Source organism: Metarhizium brunneum, chromosome 7 (genome assembly GCF_013426205.1).
Source record: "Metarhizium brunneum chromosome 7, complete sequence".
Lineage (NCBI taxonomy): Eukaryota > Fungi > Ascomycota > Sordariomycetes > Hypocreales > Clavicipitaceae > Metarhizium > Metarhizium brunneum.
The window spans coordinates 2,378,449-2,398,845 of NC_089428.1; the positions used below are offsets into that span (position 1 = coordinate 2,378,449).

A 20,397-nucleotide genomic window follows, 5' to 3' on the forward strand; every position below is an offset into this window, starting at 1 on the left:
TTTACGCTTATATAATACTTATATAATACTTATAATTTTATTTAATTATAAAGTAAAATAATAGTCCCCTTTAATAAACGTCGTACATGAGAGATTTACAACAAAAGTGCAGGTTCACGGCAAAAGGGCGTCAATTTCCTGAGGTAGGGATGTCCATTTCTGGAGGTCGCGACGCCGCTTTTGGAGGTCAATTTGCAAAGACACTGGGCTAACCGCCGACTGGGTCTACTCCGCAGCGAGGATCCACCCGCACAACGTATGGTCTATTGAAAGCAATATACCTCCGTACCACAAATATTTAGACGGAGAGGGCCTACCTCACTTGCCGTAAACATCAATTACCTGCTGAAGGAGCTATTTGACAACCGCAGGGGGTTTTCAGCTGTGCAAGGATATGTCGGACATCGAGGGAATCCGAAGGAAATCGACGGATGAGACGGGTCGGAATTCTAGGCATAAAAGGAAAGAATTCCCCGTGGAATTGGAAGGCATAAGACATTATCAATTTCATCAATTTCTTCCATTTTCTACTGCGTCTAATTGCTCTATGAATCTGGCTCTCATAACTCAACAATAGTTGACGGTGGCACGGAAATAATTACAGTATACCTGTAGCGGCAGTCTGTTGTTAAGCGGGTCCTACATGGCTGTGCGACCTATTAAGCTATAGCCAGGCGTACAACAAGACAATATATGCTCCCTAATTAAGGAGGCAAAGCATTGTGTGTTTGGTAATTTAAGAATAGTCAGAGCTAACTAAAACGAGGAGTAGAGTGCGTTGTTAGAGATATACACGCATTACTGCTTAGACCTATGTAGCAATCATTGTTCCTGGCCAAGCCCACGCCAAGCAAACAGAGAATTAGGGTATAACTACTTGCATGATAACCTAATCATAGATCACCATTTATGATTAAGCATTAGAGCCACAGTGTGCGTTTTAATTTTCCGCCGCGTCATGCAACGCTACTATTTCCTCCCGGCCTTGGCTTATATAAGATTGACATCAGAAAGGGTGACATCCTTTAACGTTCCAGAATTATCTTTTTGGATACAAACACCAAGCGATGCCAAGCCCTCTCTCATGTATGTGTTCAAGATCCCAATCCGCCGATAGGTTTCCGTTGCAGTAGTTAGAACCGGTTCCAGGACAAGACATTCTACCTCTATAGGGTTCTCGGCGCCTCGCTCTGCTGTTGGGTACGACAGTAGAGTTAAAATAGTCAGCATCTCCACTTCTTGGGTTTTAATATCCACAGTATCTGGGTTAATACATGCGTTGACGTGCCGGCCGTTGATGTTTAGGACGACATTCCCATCTAAGTGCTGCGCTTTTGGTTCAAATGTCGCTTGAGAGAGGTGTCCGCGAATTGTCAAACTTTGCCGTGAGTTGGCGGCAAGTATAGATATGTGCGCTGTTGCCCTCTCTAGTGAGCCGGGAAACTGTATGTGTTCGTCCAGCGAAGCCCAGCTCCACGATGGCGCACGATACTCTGATGGATGCTTGAGCTTAGTCTCCCACACCGAATAGCACAGCTGTATCGCGAGATTTGATTTCCAGAGTCCGGCGATGTATTCATCTCTGGACCAGTCACAGAATATACTGGCTAATCCAGCGAGAGCAAACAACTTGTCACTCGTCTTGGTAAACTCGCATCGCGAGTACTCTTGCACCAGATTATTCCACGTTTTTAGTCCTTGCGGTGAAATAGAGCAACCTTGCTGGCTCATCGCGTTATGGCCTTGTGTAGAGTAGATAATGTTTGACATGTCGCGCTTTTTAGATGAAACACTACCAGGGATTCCATACGGAAAAGCCTCGCACTTTTGCTCGACGAAACATTCCCAGAAGACTTGCTCCTCCGTGAAGTAGAGAACTCTGGGACAGAGGAGCCGCTCTTGGAATACCCAACCACGTTGGAGTAGCGCACTGGAGAAGAGTTGTCGGCTAGCGTAAGCGTCGTCAAACACATACTAAGTCTTCGGGGGCTCATTTGAGTTCACAACAGCACGTACAAGACCCGGTCGAAGCTCTTCCGGGTCTCTAGTTCGAAAAAGACCTCCGCCTGGGCTATCTGATGAGGCGGCAGCGATGTTGCATAATGCGTTGGCGTAGACACGTCCCATGGTAGTCGCCTCACGTTCCCAATCTGCTCTAGAATCTTGAACGATGCAGAGCGCATCAATCCAGAGAAATCTGACGGCAAATCTTTGCGCAATCGAAATAGCGTCGCGGAACGTGTTGGGAAGGTCGTCAATGGGTCTTCCTTCCTGAAAAGAGTTAATGTTTGTCGTAAGGAGCTGCAAATTAGCGTTTAAGCCCCATCTATAGCTTAAAGTCATATAAACGGGCGTCTGCTGGAGTTTATCAGGAAGTAAATCAAGTTTCCATTTTGTATCACCTTTGGTCCCAATATTAATTAGACGTGTTGGCCGCCAGGCTTCCTTAGTTCGAAGCTGCCGACATTCCAAATGACGTTCGTGGCAGTTGAGCGTCCATCGCAGAGCCAAATCAAGAGTGGAGAGGGAAGAAGTCTGGGGCTCCATCTCGGAAGAGAAGAAACGGGGCTCATCTTGTTTGTCTGCCACGTTAGATTAATATATATAAACACTTGGCGACCGTTTCACCGAGGTCGCGATACTGACCGCTCTGTAAGATCAATCTGAATACTACATCCGCGAAGTGCTGCTCATCGCTGTATATAACACTTAAAATTATGCTCATCAAGTCCTCTCTCTCGCTCCAGAGATTGTAAATCATAGGATTCCAGGCTGTGTCAGCGCCGTTGATCCAGGATGGCTGCCGACGAGACTTGAGGACCTTCCATATAGTTGAACAAATGAAGCATCCGCTTGAGACTGCATTACAAAAATCTTCCAGGCTCTCGTGGTGCCGTTGGAAATACCTCGATAAAGTAGCTCGATCCTGCGCGGCCTGCTCAGGACATAATGCCTGTTTGCAGCTTCGACAAAGCTTGCTTAACTCCATGGGTGAGGGGAATACAGTGCGAACTACAGATTTCTTCAAGCATGAATAAGTCGGTTCGCCTTCCACGAGCAGCACCGATGGCTACTAATTGCTGTATGAAGTGTAGTTCCACGTGTTGATGACTGATCAGCTGGTGAGTCATGGTCTGGGCTGCAAGCATGTATCCTTGTGGGAGACATACACCAACAACTGGATTGTATAACGAATGGTGGATACCTGTTATCATGAATCCAAGTGCTGGTTAAAACTGAAGTCGATCGCCCCGCCGTTACCCTGTCAGTCACGGCAAGTGGCTCCAACTATTGACACAGCAGCCGCACGAATCACTGGACATCAGAGTTCTGCAGTTGAGTCAAAGGGAGAGAGGAGAGGATAATGGGAGGGAATGTGAAAATGTTGGGCGGGAGTGGCAGGTAGCCGGGACTTAGTCCGTATAGAAATCTGTGGAGCGGCGGGTTAAGAAAGTGGGACATCTTCCCTAAAGGAGAAGGCGGTGGAGCGCGGAAGCCAATTTGCAAGGATTGACTTTACAGTGAAAGTGAAAGTCGTCATACGTCTGGTATACTTTCTACAAGGTTAGTATGGTATATTGTTGAGTCCGGTCAATTGACCAATGGAGCCACAAGGCAAAAATTGTAGACGCCTACGGATTATTAACAAAGCAGCCGTAATTATTATATTCAACTCAACATCTATAGCTTAAAACCGACAGTCTATATTTCTTTGCCAGGCCGTTACCAGAAAGAGCCCCTTTTACATCTTGGCGGTCCGACTCTTCCTCAGTCGCTCGTTCCGCCACTGCATCCCCCAAATCCACTCTACATACAAAAGTACTCCTATCCCTACCGTGAGAATACCCAAGCCCAAGAATGTAGCAGCGGCCCCGAGAGCACCCAGCATCGAATCGACCAGCCCGACGCCCACGGCGCCCATCCCACAGCGCACCAGGTTGTTAATTGCCGTGGCGCTCGCGCCCATGCCCGGACACAGGTCCGCCACCAAGGTCGTGTTGATGGCAAAGACGGCATTCGACGTGGCGGCAATCAGGAACTGCAGCACGAGGGGCACGGCGATCCACCCCGGCCGGGCAACAATGGAGAGCTGCGCGGCCGGCAGCACCGTGAATCCGTAGAGCGCCGTGGCCACGATGAACAGGGCCGATATCCACGGCGCGTGGCGAAGCCGGGCGTGCTCGATGGGGAAGTTGGGCGGCAAATCCTTCTTGTTTTTCGAAGGCGGCGTCGCAGAGGGGTACCGTTGCAGGTAAATCCGCTCAGATCGCACGAATTCCCTCGTCATGAGTTTGCCGGCAATGGCAGAGCCAACAATGGTGCCGAGACCTAGCGGGAACAACGTCAAGTCAAGTGTTAGTATCAGAACCCGCGCCGTGGCGTCGATCCAGAACCCCGGCAGGAGCTGGACAGACAAAAATCAAGGTTGGAATGACGGAGGGGGAAAAAAGTACCGTTGGGTAAGAAGACCAGACCGAGAAGCAGGTCGTTGAGTTGAAAGAGGTCCTTGAATAGCCCTGTTGTGCTGGCAACAACCATGCTCCAGACGGTGTACACGGTGCCCCCGAATACCAGGCTGACCAGTATATCCTTCTGCCCAAGGAGCACGAGGGGTCTGAGAAACGTCGCAAGCGTCACTTTGGGGCGAGGCCCCATGAAGTCGGGTTCCTCGAGGGCGTGTTTCTCCTTGACGAAGCGGCGAATAAGTGGTTGGTGGATGCCCGACAGTCGCAGCGAGCCGTTGCCAGCAATTGTCCGCAGCGTCTCCGGGAGAAAGACGGCGATTGTCGCCAGGACAAGGGACGACGTGACGAGCAGAAAGACAAACACGGAGCTGACACGGAGCGCATGAGCGGGCTGCGGGTGCGTGTTATCTCGCATCAAGGGGTGTCAACTCACCGGAAACCGAGAAAGTTGGCCAGCAATCCGCCAATAACGGGCCCAACGGCAATGCTGAAATTGCGGACTGCACGACAAGCACGTCAGCGTCATGGCATTTTGAGGGCATGTCGACGAGGGGGGCCGGCATACTTGCTTGGTAAAAACTGATGAACGCCCCCCGCTCGTCCGGGGTGGCAATGTCTTGAATGACGCCGTTTCCTGAGAGAATACCGGTCAGTCTCGGTACGTGTACTTGGGGGGTTTGAGAATGTCGAAGACTCGACGTACCAATGCTGACGGTTGATGCGCTTCCCGCCGCCTGCACACCCCGAAAGACCAGGAGGACGGGAAAGTTGGGCGACAGGCTAAGCACAATGTTGGACACAATGTACACCGAGAAGGAGTAGATGTAGATGGGCCGACGACCCAAAGTGTCAGACAGGGAACCCCAAAACAAGGGAGACACGCCCTGGACAACGAGATACGTGGTAATGGTGAGCGAGACGTCGCCGAGGCTGACTTGCAGGTCCTTGAATCTCTGTCAGCGCTGGCAAAGGCCTTGATGCCACTGGCATAAATCGCATCAACAATCAATGATACACATGTACCTTGGCAATGGCGGCCAACGACGGCAAGTATATGTTGGACGACAGGCCGGAGAACAGGCCGGCCACTCCAATGGTGACAATGATGAACCACTTCCTCCGCCGGGAGAAGACGTGAAACGGAGGGTTGACGTCTTCCTCGAGCAAGTCGTCCTCGCCCTCGCCCTCTGCCAAGACTCCCAGCTGGCCATGTTGCACGGCGCCTTCGTCTTTCATCACAGTCGCATACGTCGTCGGTCCATTGGGCCACAATCCCGCCTGGCCATGGTGATTCCAAGCGCCGCCCTTTTCGCTGAAGTACATCCTCGACTGCCGCGTACGATCAGTCGCTGCGTCCTCTGGGAGCGGCCATTCCGGGTCGTAGGCGGGATTCGGCACCATGGCGGCGACGGTCGAGCCCGCGGCCACCAACAGCCCGCCTTGCACCTCGCGCCATCCCTCGAGAGTCGTGAACCGTCTAGATGCCCGGGTGCCGCCTCTATTTGCGTCCTCAGGACCGTCCATGGATCTCGGTCACGGTTGTCATTCATGGGCCGGGTAGAAAACGACGGGCTTGGGAATGGCCAAGCTTGACCCGAGTAAATCAAGTAAAAAAAAAGGAAACGTCAATTTTCAAAAGGGCTAGAGAAGCCATAAACTAGAGTGATGTATTTGATGGAAAATCCAATCCCGCGAGTTCATCGGAACAAGATCCACCAGATATCACCAGTTGCAACAGACTCGTTTCCAGGGACGAGTCACGACCCATGTCCGGCCGGTATCAAGTCCCCTCGCGTAGTCTTATTGCCGGCGGCTCGATTGCCGGATTCGCAAACGATTGCGCATGCACGTACATGTTTCAACAGACTGCCAAGAATAGATTCCACGTAGCGCCAATGCAACGCGAGGGCCACACACTTGAAACCTCTGCCACGACAGCTTTGACGAGTCACGGAGCGGCCCCGTCTTCCCTCTGTTTCAACCTGGCCCGCCTCCGCCAGAGGAACAGGATGGCCCCGATGCCCAGGAGCCCGCCTGCTATGCCGCTGACCCCGACGAGGAACCCTGCCCCCGGGGCGGGAATCACATTCCCCGCCGGCGCTGATCCATTGCCGCCGGCTGTGGGCATGACCGTCGATAAAGTGGTCATGTTAGATGCGGCGTCTTGCTGGGATGCCGTGACGGTGACGGTCGGGGGTATCGCCGTGACGGTCACTGTGGGCGATGAGACTTTCGACAGACTGCGACTGGTTAGTTGGCGAGGGACTTGCGGCTGGGGGTTCGCGGGCGGAGGCACCTAGTCGTCAAGGTCGTTGATGGCCGTGGCCGCGGTGATGTGACGATGGGCTTGGTAGGCGAATGGGTCGGACTCTTTTGCGCCCAGGTCTGTCCTCCCGTTCGTCTGCCTGACGAAATCGGACATGGCGACAGGCTTCTCTGGCCAGGCGACGTCGGGACGCCTCGGTCGTGGAAGGCGTGCAGCGTCAACGGAGGCGGGGGGCACTTTCTTTTCGAGCTCGACTTCATGGCGTCTGTGATAATCCATACTTTGTCATGTTGTCGATGGGGGGCGGATAGGATTCCGTGACTAGGTATTTAGCTTTGGGCGGCTCGAGATGCAAGACCTGGCTGGTATTTGGCATCTGGGCCGAGGCAGGGATCACGTTGAATTGATAAAACACGACCGACTCCGCACGGATGGGAAGAGGAATGTTTCCCTCGAATCCTGTAACATGAGCCCATTTCCAGATACAAGTATCGATACCGACTTGTGCATGACAAACGCGCTTCGTTTTATTGGACAGTCCAAGTCGTCGTGTCTCGAGCTCTCAATGTCTGCCTGGCTGGGCCAAAGTATGCCGTGGGTTTCAAAAGAGCTCTTCTTTTTGCTGGGCGTTTATGCGAAGCAGTCTGTAGCATCATGGTGATTATACGACTGTTGGGTGTTTATCGTTATGGAACACCACCATTTGGCTGTAGCCTGAAAAAGAAAGTGCCTATGTATTGCCTGTCATGTTGACCATGAAGTATGACTTGGGGATTATTTTCTTTTATTTCATTTTTTTTTTTTTTTGTAAAACGAAAAACGTCCTTGGCGTGGCCAGGAACCGAGTTGGGGACTGCTTAGGCGGACACGATGCTCAGCTACACAAACTCATGCGCTGAAAGGGAAATGTATGTGATGGCCTGGGTCATGCAGCCCCATGTCGAGACATATGGCAGACAATGGTCGCTCCAGTCTTGCTGTCGACTTGCGCCTCTGCCAGCGGTTGTGGCTGCCGGGATCGGAGGCGGCGGCGATAAAGCAGCGAGGGCCCAGCAAGTCTTTGACCTTGGAAGAAAGAGATGCTGTGCGGGGTTCGCCGACGCATGCCGTAGTTATGCAATGCCTGGCAATTATCTGTAGTTGAAGGATGCAAATGTGGGCATCAACACAGCCCAACTGCTTCTTATGCCAGAGAGACACCTCGTGGCGGGCCATTCAACATCCTTAATTATCGCTTGATGATGATGACGGGGAGATCCATACCGCCTGCGCAAGATTACAGTTGCTGCTGAAACTCTGAAAGTCATGCCATGACACCCATCAGCTACAACCAGCGGCAGCATCCTCAACATGAGCCGCCCCGGCCCTCGAATGCCTCCCACCGCATAACCAAAAGATCCCCAAATGCGTTCGTTGTGACTAGTCCGTGTACATTTTGCGAATAGTGAGACTGAACTCTGCAGATGCGCCCGATGCCGTCGGCAAAAGATCAAATGCAGTGGAACTCGCCCTTGTGAGGCATGTAGCAAGCGCAAGCTATCATGTCAGTATGACGATTATGGCCAGAAAGTCCTAGTTACAAGAGGGTTTGTCGTCTCCCTATTTTGATACGTCTGGTACAAACTAAGTCTATTCTTCAAAGCTATCTTGCATCCCTTCAAGATCGGGCCGCCCAAATACACCCAGGCGCTGATATGGCCAATACAACTGGCCAAGGCGACTTCACCCCCATGACACAAACCAACCAGAACGATTCATGCACATCATGGAATTGTACGTCCCTCGTAAGCAGCGAACTCTAGACCAAGAAACGGCGCTCACTGTGCATTAATGACAGCAGCCAATGTCTCTCGACGCCTGCAGCCTCAACCGAATCTTCAAGCGATGGAGCAAACCGACTCGCGCAACACTGTCGTCCAAGACGACCAGCTAGACAACAGCATATCCGAGTCTCCAGACACTGCTCCCTTGACGAATCCACTATCGACAGGGCCGTCGACCTTTATGCTGTCCGACACAGGAAAGACGTGTGAGTAGCCAGGCCAAGCGTGTCCAAGCGAATCGCCAACGCTGATACCAGCATCTAGTCTACTTGGGGCATTCGTCCAACTGGTCCTTCACCCGACGCATCTTGAGCATCACCTACGAGCACGTGCACCGGGTTTCTCTGCCATCCACGGCACTCATGTTCGACGGCAAAGTCTACATGTTGGACTGGTCCAGCGCCTCGGCTCAACCGGTGCTGCCCAATCTCGACTACGCCATCCACCTGATTAACAATGTCAAGTTTCACTGCTCGCCAATGTACCACTTGTTCGACGAGGACGTCTTCCTCAACAGCCTGCACGCGCACTACCGAGGGGACCAGACGCCACGCGGCCTCGTCCAGCAACTATGGTTCATCCAGTTCATGCTGATACTCGCGTTCGGGAAAGCCCTCACCTCCAAGTCGAGCAGAAACAACCAGCCCCCCGGCGCGAGCTTCTTCACGCACGCCATTCACCTCCTGCCCAACATGGCGGTTCTCTGGGACGAGCCCGTGCAGGCTGCCGAGATTCTGTGCTGTATAGCCCTGTACCTCCATTGCATCGAGCACCGTGGCTCTGCGTACAACTATGTGAGACTCGCCTTGTCTTTTTTTTGGACAAGCCAGGCAAGGAAGCTGATGTGACACGAGTAGATTGGGCAAGCCGTACGGCTGGCAATGAGCCATGGCCTCCACACGAATCTAAGCTCGCACCACGTTGAGAACGCGCTGGTTCCGCGATGCCGCAGAATCTGGTGGACGATTCTCGTTCTCGACCGACAAATGACGTATCTGATGGGCCTGTCGCAGTCGATCCGGGACGACGACGTGACGGCGCCGCTGCCAGAGTTTGAAGGCGACGGCTTCCGCACCGCCGCGTTTGCCATGCGGACCAGGCTGTCGCATTTCATTGCGACCATCGACAGAGGTGTGTTGTGCGGCCCCCGTCTCCCCTGTGCCCTCAATGTTGTCCAATTTGAACCAGTCCCTGACCAGACGTGCCCTGATGGAAGCGATATACGGGCCCGACGGGCGGCTGAGCAGCAATTTCCTCCTCCGGACAAAGGATACGCTGGCGAGCATGGCAGGGCTCCCGGACGAGCTGCACCGGCAGTTTCCCCTGGATCTGAATAGCAAGAGAGTCGGGGTGTCGCGGTTGTCGGCGCATATTCACCTGCTTTTTCACCAGGTACGCTGCATGTGTCCCTTGGGCCTGTCGGCAAGTTCCAACACTGACGCTGGATGATGGCTCGCAGTGTATTATTCTCGCGACACGGCCGGTGTTGTTCTGCTTCTACAAGATCCGTCTTGAGACGCCACGCTTGTATCGGCATATTTTCAATTCCTCACACGCCGTCGAGAGTCTGCTGCGCATGTGTCTCGACTCGTCGCAGCACGTAATTTCCATCCTGGAGTGCCTCCAGGGCGAGGGCCTCATTGGTACGCATGCCGCTTGCTTTGTAGACGTAATTCCTGACAGTACCCCTGCAGAGACATTTCTTTCGTACGATCTCGAGGCACTCTTTATTTCCATGACGAATCTCCTCGCGGCGCCGGTTCTGTACCAAGACTCGGGTTCGGCCTGGACGTCGTGGCGTCAACGAGCGTACGCGATCCTGGGCGAGATATCCAAGTGCGGCAATCTGATTGCGCAGTATCAGCAGTCTGAGCTGCGGCACCTCGAACAAATGATTGACGGGCTCTGCATGGCGGAGACAATAGAGCCCGCGCAGCCATCTCGCGAGGATGGTACTGATGTGTCGGCCGTGGCGGATGTTGGTCCCCTGGGATTTTCTGTCGCCGAAGATGCTTTGCCTAGCCCTGCGGCTGACGATGTGCTGGATGGGAATTACATTGGAGCTGGGTTTTCCACGGCCCAGATCATGGACATGGTGAATTCTATCGATACGGAGCATGGCGAGTGGATGTCGCAGGCGTTGTTCGAGGCATAGGCTACATATATGCACCAGATGGTATTGGCAAAATGCGATCTGGAGCAGAAACAAGCGTCTTTGCTTCGTCATCTGTCTGGCTGGAAACTATTTAATTCAACCCGACATGGACGGTTGGCGTCCATCGCCAGGACCGGCTCACAAGTTCCAGCTACAACCTACATGTAGGATTCGTAGGCTCAACAGAAGACAACTCCCTCGTCTCACCCACTCTCCAGCTCACCTCGTCTCCCCCACGACTACCTGACATTTCCGCTTTCTGATCTTTCCAGCGCCAACGGGCCTCGTGCTGCATGCCATCAGCCGCACTCAGCAGGTGCGCCACCCACGATCCCACAATAGGAAACATCTTGAAGCCGTGGCCCGAGTCGCCCGACAGGACAACGACCGAGGACCGCGTCCCGGGCACATAGTCGACAATGTAGTCGGAGTCGCTCGTGTCGGCAAACCAGCACAGAGACCTCTTGACCAGCGGCCGCTCCGCCAGCGCAGGCAAAGTATGAGCCAGCAGCCGCCGCAGCTTTCCCTCATCGTCGCCCGGCAGGAACGCGCTCCGGGACAGATCCCCCGGGGGCAGCGAAACGCCCGTCCTGCCGTCGGTATTGACGATGCCGGCCCCCATGGGACACAGCTTGAGCAACTTGGTTCCCGGGTCAGGCTCGAAAAAGAAGCCCAGGTCGCGCGCGTACGTGACGGGTATGCCCCTGAGCGCGGAGGCCTCGTCGTCGGTGAGCTGGACGTGCGCGACGGACCAGCACCTCGCCACGACCTGGGAGCCGAGTTGGGGAACGAGCTGCGTCGCCCACGCGCCCGCGGCGACGACGACGAGCCGCGCCGGGTAGAAGGCGCCGTTTGCGGTCTCGACGCCGCGCGCGGTTTGGCCGGCAGCACCCGAGCCGTCGGCCGAGGGGGCCTCGTAGCGGATGCCGACTACTTGGTTGCCGGGGCCTAGACGGAACCGGACGCCTGACTGGCAGAGATGCCGGTGGACGGCGGCCAGGGCATGCCCGGACTGCGCGTAGCCGGCGCAGCGATTCAGATAGCCTCTCCAGCCGGGGAGCGGCCCGTCGTGGAACTGCGGCACATGGTGGAGGATATCGCGTCTGGTGTTTATGCTGACGAGCTGCCGGCGCAGTTGGGCGTTTTGCTCGGCCGACGCCCGGAACCGCTGCATCGTGGCGACGGCCTTTTCTGGAGCCGTCTCGGACACGCAGTGCAGGAACCCCGTCTGGTGGTAGTACGGGGCGAAGAGCGGCGTCCTCCAGGCCGACATTGCTTTCTGGACGGGGGCCGAAGCAGAGACGGCCGACTGTCAGTCTGATGCCTATTGCCGGGATAGACGCGGCTGTGGTTGCTTACCAGTGCCATCTCTGTGTAGAAGGCGTCTTCGTATTCGGCTCTGACAATCTTGTTGAGGTCATTTGCGGCCGAATACCGCGATGGCACCGCGTCGTCCTTGTCTAGGACGGTAATGTCGTTGTATCCGGCTCTGGACAGGTGCAGCGCCGTGGACAGGCCAAAGGCACCGGCGCCAACGATGACAATGGGCGTAGAGTTTGCCATGTTTGACGCTTCAGCTTTGGGTCGACTTTGGTAGCTCCGAGTAGTCGACTGCGCGATATGAATGATGAGCTGATTATTGTGTACTTGTGAGGTGTCGGCCGTTTCGTCCGCATACACTGGACCCTCGGGTGGCTTGCCGAGACGGTGGAGGTTCAATGTTGCTTTGCCTCGCTTTTGTAATGGTGTAATCGGCGGGAATACACCCGAGGGTTTGGCAGGGCTCTAGTGCCTCGGCAGATATCTCCTGTATAGATTGTATAGTGCGGAATATCTAGATGCATGTATGGTCCATGGCAGGATATATTTGTCTATCAATAAGTTACGATACGTTTTGGTATAGCCTCAAGTATGATACCAGGGTTAGGGTTAGGTTGTATATATTTTGCCTCCCATCGTCACTGCCGACTTGAAGCACCAGTAACATTGTTGCTATCAATTAATTCTATAGATAGATCGCGAAAAGAGGAAACATCACTACTCAAAGCAACTTTGCGTTCCGGAATTGAAGAGAATAACCTTGCTCCATGCTTGGCCGCAAGACTGCCATGGCATCCAATGTACTTCGGGTTCGCTCCCGTATCTACCTACAGGGAGGCAGGCTCATTACTATTCAATGTTGTACAGAGTCATGTGATACAGCCTGACCCGTACCCGAGGAGAGATTAGAAGCCCTACATAAACAGGCCACAAAATATCCACGATAATTGGAATTGATCAATATCCATCCCTTGTCAACAATTACACTGATCCCGGTCCGAGGTAGGTATGTCGTCACCATAAATTCTGCAGCCCAAGGCAGTTAACATTCTACATCGTCTACAGTGATCTGAACTCTTGAAAGGGCCTCACAGCTGTCGTTTCTTCTCAGAGAGCGCTCTCTTGGTTATAGCTCCGAGCCGGTAAACACCATGGGCGATAAGCAGGGTTTAACATTGTGCTTCATAGGATGCGGTTAGTAATATTTTGGCGATGAACCCGGAAGGAATCCTAGTTTCATGGCACTCTTTCAACCGTAATGCTCACGGAGAAACCACGAAATTAGGCAATCTAGGAACCGCAATTCTAGGTGGCCTGCTCAGTACTCCGAAGGAAGGCCCGGAAGGAATATGTCCATTTTCTCAATTCATTGTCAGCGTGCGAACCGAGGTGTCCGTCACCAGATTGCAGGAAGAATTCTGCCAGCATCAAGACAAACTACGCATTTACCAAAACCAGAACGAACGGGCAGTTGATGAGTCTGATGTCATTATTCTAGCCACGGACCCTGCCGATGTAGCTTCAGTACTCACCGCGCAAGGTATGCGCGACAACTTGGTTGGCAAGCTGCTCATAAGCGTCGCTGCGGGATGGACGAGGCAGAAACTCGAAACCATGATCTATGGCAGAGAAATAATCCCAGAAGAAATTTCAGGAGTGGATTATCCAAAGCAAGTCTGGGTTATTCGCACCCTTCCCAACGTGGCCGCGGTGGTTCATCAAGGGCTCACCGTCATTGAGACGCCTCAGCCCGAACTGCCAACACGCTACCTAGCACTCACCAGGGCGATTTTCGACCGTATAGGAAAGACAATAGTTCTGCCCCCGAGTCTGTTAGATGCGGCCACAGTGGTGGGCGGATCGACACCCGCCTTCTTCGCCATCATCTGCGAAGCCCTCATTGATGCTTCTGTTGCCGTAGGAGTCCCGCGCGACGTGGCTCATGCTGGTATTGCACAGGCGATGCTGGGCACAGCCCATATGCTACAGACGGGCATGCAGCCTGCTGCTATCAAAGACAAAGGAACCTCTCCCGAGGGCTGTACAATGAGCGGCTTGATGGTGTTGGAAGAGACCGCCGTGAGAGGGCATGTTGGCCGGGCGCTTCGAGAGGCTGTCACGGTTGCTCGCCTGATGGGCAGCGATGTACACTTAAATGACACTAGAAAGTAAACCAGAACCCTGTTTGTGTAAATATCCTGGTCGCCTATTCAAAAGATGACGGGTTTACCGTTTTGCAATGTCTTTCCACGTATCACGCATAGACACGCAAATTTGCATTCGCAGAGCATCGTCTTTCGAATGCAGGTCTTTTTCTGGTCCCCTGAAACTGAAGTAATTTCCCCAAGTACCTCGTTATTTTTGGGTGCCACCCTCGCCACACAGTCGAGTCTCGGCAAAAGAGCCGTGGTGCATTCTGTGAGCCCTCATCGGCAGCGCTTCCGAGTGTGGAACCGACCGTCGCCGAAGTCGTTTCCCGCAAGTTTGTGTAAGCTGCCTGAACCAGATTAAAAAGGTCGATTCAAGTTGGGAATTTCTGTACATATGTGGACCAAATGGTGCAGGCAGGCTCGGTCTTTGCCCGCTTGTTCAGCAAGCGAGATTCTCTCCATCTCCTGGTCGCACTTGAGAATTCCACAAAAAACAAAACGCCAACCATTGGATATCGCCATACAAGTAAACCCAGTGAAAAGGGCAATCCCGAACTCGACAATCATGGCTACACGGCTGGCGGCTCGCACTCGACCGAAATTGCTTCTGACGACTTGCAGTCGGTCGACGTGCCTCGTTCAGACGAGGACAAAAGTCACGATCCCCTTTCGACTGCCAGACGAACGAAATGAGCCAAATGTAACGTCGCCTCTGATTGTCAATCTTTCAAAAATACATTGAATTAACGTGGTTTAATTCCAGCCCGAGTACCGAAGAGGCTCTGCAGAGCGGACTCAAGTAGAAAGGGAGCTGGCACGCCTCCGGGCTTCACTCCCCGTCAGAAGTGACATATTCTACAATGGCCAAGCACAGGCGGCTCAAGATTCCGAGATGCAGGTCCTGCCCGCAGAAAATAAGACAGTCTTTACCAACTTCCCACTGGCTTCCAAGGAGCAAGTGAACAAGGCCATCGACTCGGCGCTCCTCGCCAAAAGGGAATGGCAAGAGATGCCATTTGTAGACAGGGCCGCGGTATTTCTCAAGGCGGCGGAGCTTGTTTCGGGAAAGTATCGATATGAGCTTATTGCAGCAACCATGCTAGGGCAGGGCAAGAACGTTTGGCAGGCGGAAATTGACGCTGCGGCCGAGCTGGCAGACTTCTTCCGATTAAACTGCAATTATGCCGCAGAACTACTTGCGAGACAGCCCACCCGTGGCACAGACGGAGTCTGGACGTGAGTAAACATTTTTCATCTTCACTGTTGGCGTCTTACTGACCGTTCCGTCTCAGACGAGTCGAGCATCGCCCCTTGGAGGGCTTTGTCTACGCCGTTTCTCCTTTCAACTTTACAGCCTTGGGTGGCGCCCTCATTTCCGGCCCAGCTTTAATGGGCAATGTCGTGGTGTGGAAGCCTTCCCCCTACTGCATCTACCCTAGCACCTTAATCTACAAGATAGTGCTGGAGGCTGGTCTGCCAACGGACGTGATCCAAATGGTGCCAGGTGATGCCGAGCAAGTGACGAGCACAGTCTTGGACCACCAGGACTTTGCGGGAATCAACTTTATCGGATCATCCCATGTCTTTCGCTCCATCTATGCCAAGATTGGGCAAGGCATCGGCAGCAAGAAATACCGCGAGTTTCCTCGCATTGTCGGAGAGACCAGCGGCAAGAATTTCCAGCTGGTCCACGCATCGGGCGATATTCCAAGCGCAGTCAACCACGCCATCCGCGGCGCCTTCGAGTACCAAGGCCAAAAGTGTTCGGCTACCTCGCGCGTCTATGTCCCCGAGTCTCGGGCCCAGGAGTTCATTGCCCGTCTCAAAGCCGGGGTCGAAAAGATGACCATTGGGAGCCCCGACGAGGATTTCGAGGCCTTCATGGGCCCCGTCATCCACAAACACTCCTTCGACAAGATCAAGAATATCATTGAAGAGAGCAATAAGGACCCCTGTTTGGAGTTGATCACGGGCGGCAAATGCAATGATTCTCAGGGGTACTATATTGCCCCAACCGTGTACCTGGCCCAGTCGCCTGACCACGAGCTGTTCAACAAGGAGATTTTCGGGCCCGTGCTTGTAATTCATGTGTATCCCGACGCTAAATGGGGCGAAACTTTGCAAAGCGTGGATAAAAACGGCGGCGGGTTTGCTCTAACTGGTGCCGTTTTTGCAAAGGATCGCAAGATCATCCGTCAGGTCGAGGATACCTTGCGCTACAGTGCAGGCAATTTCTACATCAGTAAGTCTGCTTTCGCAGTTATTCAACCGTCATCGCGTACCTCTTTGCCTCTTTGTCTTAACCGAGTTGCCTCTGCTAGATTGCAAAACCACGGCGGCCTTGATTGGCCAGCAGACATTCGGGGGAGCTCGCTCAAGCGGTACAAACGATAAGGCGGGAAGTTCGGATATCTTGCGGCGGTTCACGAGCCCGAGAACCATCAAGGAGGAGTTTTCTCCTCTGGGTGCGTTTACTTACCCAAGCAACGAGTCCGGCGAGCGTAACCAAGCTGTAGCATAACGAGCGAGGAGAAAGTGTTTCAATGGAACTATGGTACTTTAATCAAGATGAAGTACACAGGTCCTCTTGGTCCATTGGTTTTCTTTCAACTTTGTTTGAGATTGTAGTGACTGTACCACCATGAGCGCTTGTAGGGCAAGACAGTGACATTCTCACACGAGACGCAATCGATTTACGGACGTTGATGAAGACCAGCATTACCGCTATGAAAGAGAGCAGCGCTCGGCGAGATGACAGTATATTCGGAAAGACTCAGCAGAATTCGCCTTGATCAGCGTCCCGATTCTACATGCCCGCATCACCTACCTCTAGAAACTGATGTCCAACATTTCCTCATGAACATTTATCCTCAGCTTTCCCACACCAATCAGCTTATTCTGGCTGGATTGTTCTTGTACAGTGTACGAGTTTCCAGGCTACGAACAGCAGGTTTGCAATTTCAGGCATGGCGTAGTGCGTATTAATCCCCTTGACATCCCGAAGCCACACAACAACAACTGTATATCGGCTGTAGACAACAGTCATGAGCAGGAGTCCTAGGACACAATATGGTTGGAAGCAGCCGTATTTTTGGGTGCTGCCATTGGCCAAGAATATGTACTCGTGTGGCGTGCTGAAAGCAAAGGTAGGTACAAGGTGATTTGCAAGCCCAGCCGCCCAAGGTTAACGGACCAGCTTAACACCTTGGCTTCTCCCGTCGATGGATTTAAGTGGATCTGATGATTCCGACGTCGGGCACACGATTTGCCCATTGTAAAGGCCATGTTCCCCAGCAGTCGTCCCATCACACACTCCTTCCTTCTGAACCACCATTCATTTTGCCCACAGGTTTTGCGGACGCAACGTACCCGGGTGGCGAGACCAATGAGGAATGTTTTGTAAACCCGACTCCTGCTGGCACGACATCAGTTATTGGCTCCGGGGGTAGCCGACACCTGTTAATCTCCTCTTGTATAAACTTGCCAAGAGTCGACCACCGTTGTCAACTAGATGATTCGGGATGACGGGGGATCAAGATATCGCACAATGGACTGTATACTGCAGCATGGCCTCTACCCCACGTTGGACTATTCTACATTACCCCGGATTCTGACTCGTGGAGGGCCCGGGCGCCGATCCGATGGATGGAGTTTTGTTGCAAGTTGGTGTGGATGGTACGTGGCGCGCTACGGCAGTCCTTCCGATAGTCGGCAAGTGCACTCTCCGGCCGCCATGGTCTTTCTCGTTTGTCATGATAATCTAGGTGTTGAGTCCGAGCAGTCCGTTGGAGCCCAGAAATGGCTCTCGAACCGTCGTCTTCCCCGCATACTACCAAGTATTCCACCGCAGGACCGCTTGCCGCGGAAGACATCAGTGGCACTGGTAGAGGGCTATGAGCATGTCTAGTATCTGATGTGAACACCTCTTTCACCCTGGGCCGAGGCAGCACCGGATGAGGAATACACGAATGACTGATACAGGATAAGGCGCGCGCCCTTGGGCTGCTGCAAGGCCGCAGTATGACTATACAGTAGGGTAACAAGTTACAACATGTAAACTCAAGTGACCCAAGAACGGGGTACGTTATTAAAAACAACGTGGCCGGATCATTGGCCATTAGGCGCAGCACCTACTCAACGGGGAATGTTCGAGACAACCATGTGTTGCATGATAGGGGTCACGCGGTGCAGAACTCGGAGCATAGTGAGCATATAGCATAGTACGATAGTACAAGTCTCCAGTATCGTACCACATAGTTTCGGCTTGCAACCCGACAAGCCTCCTTCGCAAACATGGCGTTGAACAGAAACGGGCGCTACGGCGCTACCAAGAACGCGGGGGATCGTGGCCATTAAAGTTTGCCAGTCGCCTCGCGACATAGTAGCCAAAGCCTCGGGCAACCCAGATTCTCGTCAACATACTCACTGAGGAGATGGCCGCTCTCCGACACGGGCACTATGCTCGCATAGCATATAGAGCACTGTCCACACAAGCATCGTCAAGAAGCAGCTCTCTGCCACTTACAGCCGACGGCAAGTTCTGCAGTCCCCCCATCGCCACGTACGCCGAGAATGCGTCGCCAGCCACGGTGTCTGGAGAAACGTCGCCTGCCCCTTTATCCGCCTTGCCCACGGGGGTTCTTTTCAGATCTCTGTTTGTAAACTCCATCTCTTCCAGGCCACATCTTCTGAGTCGGGCCATCTCCTTTATGGACTTCTTGACCCAGCCCAACAGGCCGTTCCTCTTTGACATCAACCGCAACAAACTACTTGCGTGGATCGTGAGAAGAGTGGCCTACAGACACTTTTGCGCCGGGGAATCAGGCAGCGAGGTCAGGCAAACGCTGAAGCGGTTCAAAACGATGGGATTCCGAGGAACAATTGTCACGTACGCGAGAGAGACGGTGTTTGACTACAACAAAAAGGGCGTCCAGGGCGTGGAAATGGCATCATTTTCAGGCAACCCCACGGATCCGTGTCCAAACATACAGAGCTGGCGCAACGGCGTATTAGAGACCATCGACATGTTGGGACAAGGCGACCAACTAGCGGTCAAGTGTGTATCACGATGCCCAACTTCAGATACTCTCGACTAACCTCGCGTGATTGCTAGGATGACCGGCGCCGGTCCCCTGGTGACGGGGGCCCTTGCCGCCGGACAGCCGCTCCCCGAGCAAATGTCCGCGGCGTTGATGGCCATCGGCGACGAGTGCAAACAGCGCCAAGTGCGATTGCTCATAGACGCCGAGTCTCAGCTTTACCAGCATGCCATTGCCCAAGCCGGCCTTGATCTCATGAAGGTGTACAACCGGGATGGCCAGGCCCTCGTATATAACACGTACCAAGCCTATCTGAAGGGCACGCCGTCGGCGATAGAATCGCATCTGATGGCCGCCCTCGAGGGAAACTTCACACTGGGCCTGAAGCTTGTCCGCGGCGCTTACCTGGCCACGGAAAGGAGGGACCTTATCCACGACACCAAGAGAAACACGGACGATGCTTACAACGCCATTGCCCACGGCGCGTTGCGCAGACACATGGGCAGCATGGGGGCCCGAGGCGGCCGCCCCTTTCCCTCTGTGAACCTGATGCTGTGCGGGCACAATAAGGAGAGTGTATTTGGCTCCTATGCGCTGCACCGGCAGCGTCTGCTGCAGGGCTTGCCGACCGTGCCTGTTGGGTTTGCTCAACTGCAGGGCATGTCGGACGAGATCAGCTTCGGGTTGCTACGGCTTGGGGAGAGGCAGGGGCCCGGGCCTGAAGTCTACAAGTGCTCGACTTGGGGAACGTTGATGGAGTGCCTTGGGTATCTCACGCGGCGGGCTCTTGAGAATAGAGACGCCGCGGGGAGAACGGTGGATGAGTACAGGGCATTGAAGATGGAAGCGAAGAGGAGACTTAGGTCACTCATTCCCCTCTGAGAGGTGAAGATTACCAGAGCAATATGCCCCCAGGTTCTATAGCGTTATAGGAAATTGCGCACCACTTGAAGTTGGTTCGGTTGCTTCCAGTGATTCTACTTCTTTCGCAGTGTGTATCCGGCAAGCTTAATTTCTACCATCTCTTTTTACGTCCCCGAAATGAGGAACATCTCAACTTCTAGCATGAAGGGGAGTATTTTCATTCTCAAGCCGTCCCCCAGACGCTTAGGGTCCCTCGCATAGGACCCCTTCAACTAAGTAATAAACTCGAGTTCATAGACACGCACATCTTTCGA

The 20,397-nt window shown here is 53.5% G+C and overlaps 7 protein-coding genes across 7 annotated transcripts; 5 read left to right on the forward strand and 2 right to left on the reverse strand.

Annotated features, from left to right (window-relative positions):
• Nucleotides 1–990: 990 nt before the first annotated feature.
• ITP1_4 (Itaconate transport protein) lies at nucleotides 991–5,990 on the reverse strand (the record flags this gene model as incomplete). The annotated part of the gene is made up of 9 exons (XM_066131863.1): nucleotides 991–1,879; nucleotides 1,932–1,948; nucleotides 2,017–2,271; nucleotides 3,836–4,329; nucleotides 4,455–4,834; nucleotides 4,900–4,966; nucleotides 5,032–5,100; nucleotides 5,170–5,410; nucleotides 5,490–5,990. 9 exons carry the CDS (start codon nucleotides 5,988–5,990, stop codon nucleotides 991–993), a joined length of 2,913 nt encoding a protein of 970 aa, XP_065987794.1.
• Nucleotides 5,991–6,232: 242 nt separating this feature from the next.
• Nucleotides 6,233–6,766, forward strand: G6M90_00g112610 (uncharacterized protein; the record flags this gene model as incomplete). Its single annotated transcript, XM_066131864.1, has 1 exon — nucleotides 6,233–6,766. The coding sequence occupies one exon, from the start codon at nucleotides 6,233–6,235 to the stop codon at nucleotides 6,764–6,766; it is 534 nt and encodes a 177-aa protein (XP_065987906.1).
• A 1,660-nt stretch (nucleotides 6,767–8,426) lies between these two features.
• Nucleotides 8,427–10,710, forward strand: PUT3_2 (Proline utilization trans-activator; the record flags this gene model as incomplete). The annotated part of the gene is made up of 7 exons (XM_014684843.1): nucleotides 8,427–8,505; nucleotides 8,570–8,761; nucleotides 8,820–9,349; nucleotides 9,413–9,686; nucleotides 9,772–9,947; nucleotides 10,015–10,198; nucleotides 10,250–10,710. 7 exons carry the CDS (start codon nucleotides 8,427–8,429, stop codon nucleotides 10,708–10,710), a joined length of 1,896 nt encoding a protein of 631 aa, XP_014540329.1.
• A 151-nt stretch (nucleotides 10,711–10,861) lies between these two features.
• Nucleotides 10,862–12,273, reverse strand: fap2_2 (L-saccharopine oxidase; the record flags this gene model as incomplete). Its single annotated transcript, XM_066131865.1, has 2 exons — nucleotides 10,862–11,989; nucleotides 12,070–12,273. 2 exons carry the CDS (start codon nucleotides 12,271–12,273, stop codon nucleotides 10,862–10,864), a joined length of 1,332 nt encoding a protein of 443 aa, XP_065987917.1.
• A 969-nt stretch (nucleotides 12,274–13,242) lies between these two features.
• P5CR_1 (Pyrroline-5-carboxylate reductase) lies at nucleotides 13,243–14,202 on the forward strand (the record flags this gene model as incomplete). The annotated part of the gene is made up of 1 exon (XM_014684845.1): nucleotides 13,243–14,202. The coding sequence occupies one exon, from the start codon at nucleotides 13,243–13,245 to the stop codon at nucleotides 14,200–14,202; it is 960 nt and encodes a 319-aa protein (XP_014540331.1).
• A 543-nt stretch (nucleotides 14,203–14,745) lies between these two features.
• Nucleotides 14,746–16,701, forward strand: prnC_1 (Delta-1-pyrroline-5-carboxylate dehydrogenase; the record flags this gene model as incomplete). Its single annotated transcript, XM_014684846.1, has 4 exons — nucleotides 14,746–14,880; nucleotides 14,944–15,416; nucleotides 15,473–16,422; nucleotides 16,502–16,701. 4 exons carry the CDS (start codon nucleotides 14,746–14,748, stop codon nucleotides 16,699–16,701), a joined length of 1,758 nt encoding a protein of 585 aa, XP_014540332.1.
• Nucleotides 16,702–18,613: 1,912 nt separating this feature from the next.
• On the forward strand, nucleotides 18,614–20,101 carry G6M90_00g112660 (uncharacterized protein; the record flags this gene model as incomplete). The annotated part of the gene is made up of 2 exons (XM_014684847.1): nucleotides 18,614–19,236; nucleotides 19,294–20,101. The coding sequence occupies 2 exons, from the start codon at nucleotides 18,614–18,616 to the stop codon at nucleotides 20,099–20,101; spliced, it is 1,431 nt and encodes a 476-aa protein (XP_014540333.1).
• Nucleotides 20,102–20,397: the final 296 nt, after the last annotated feature.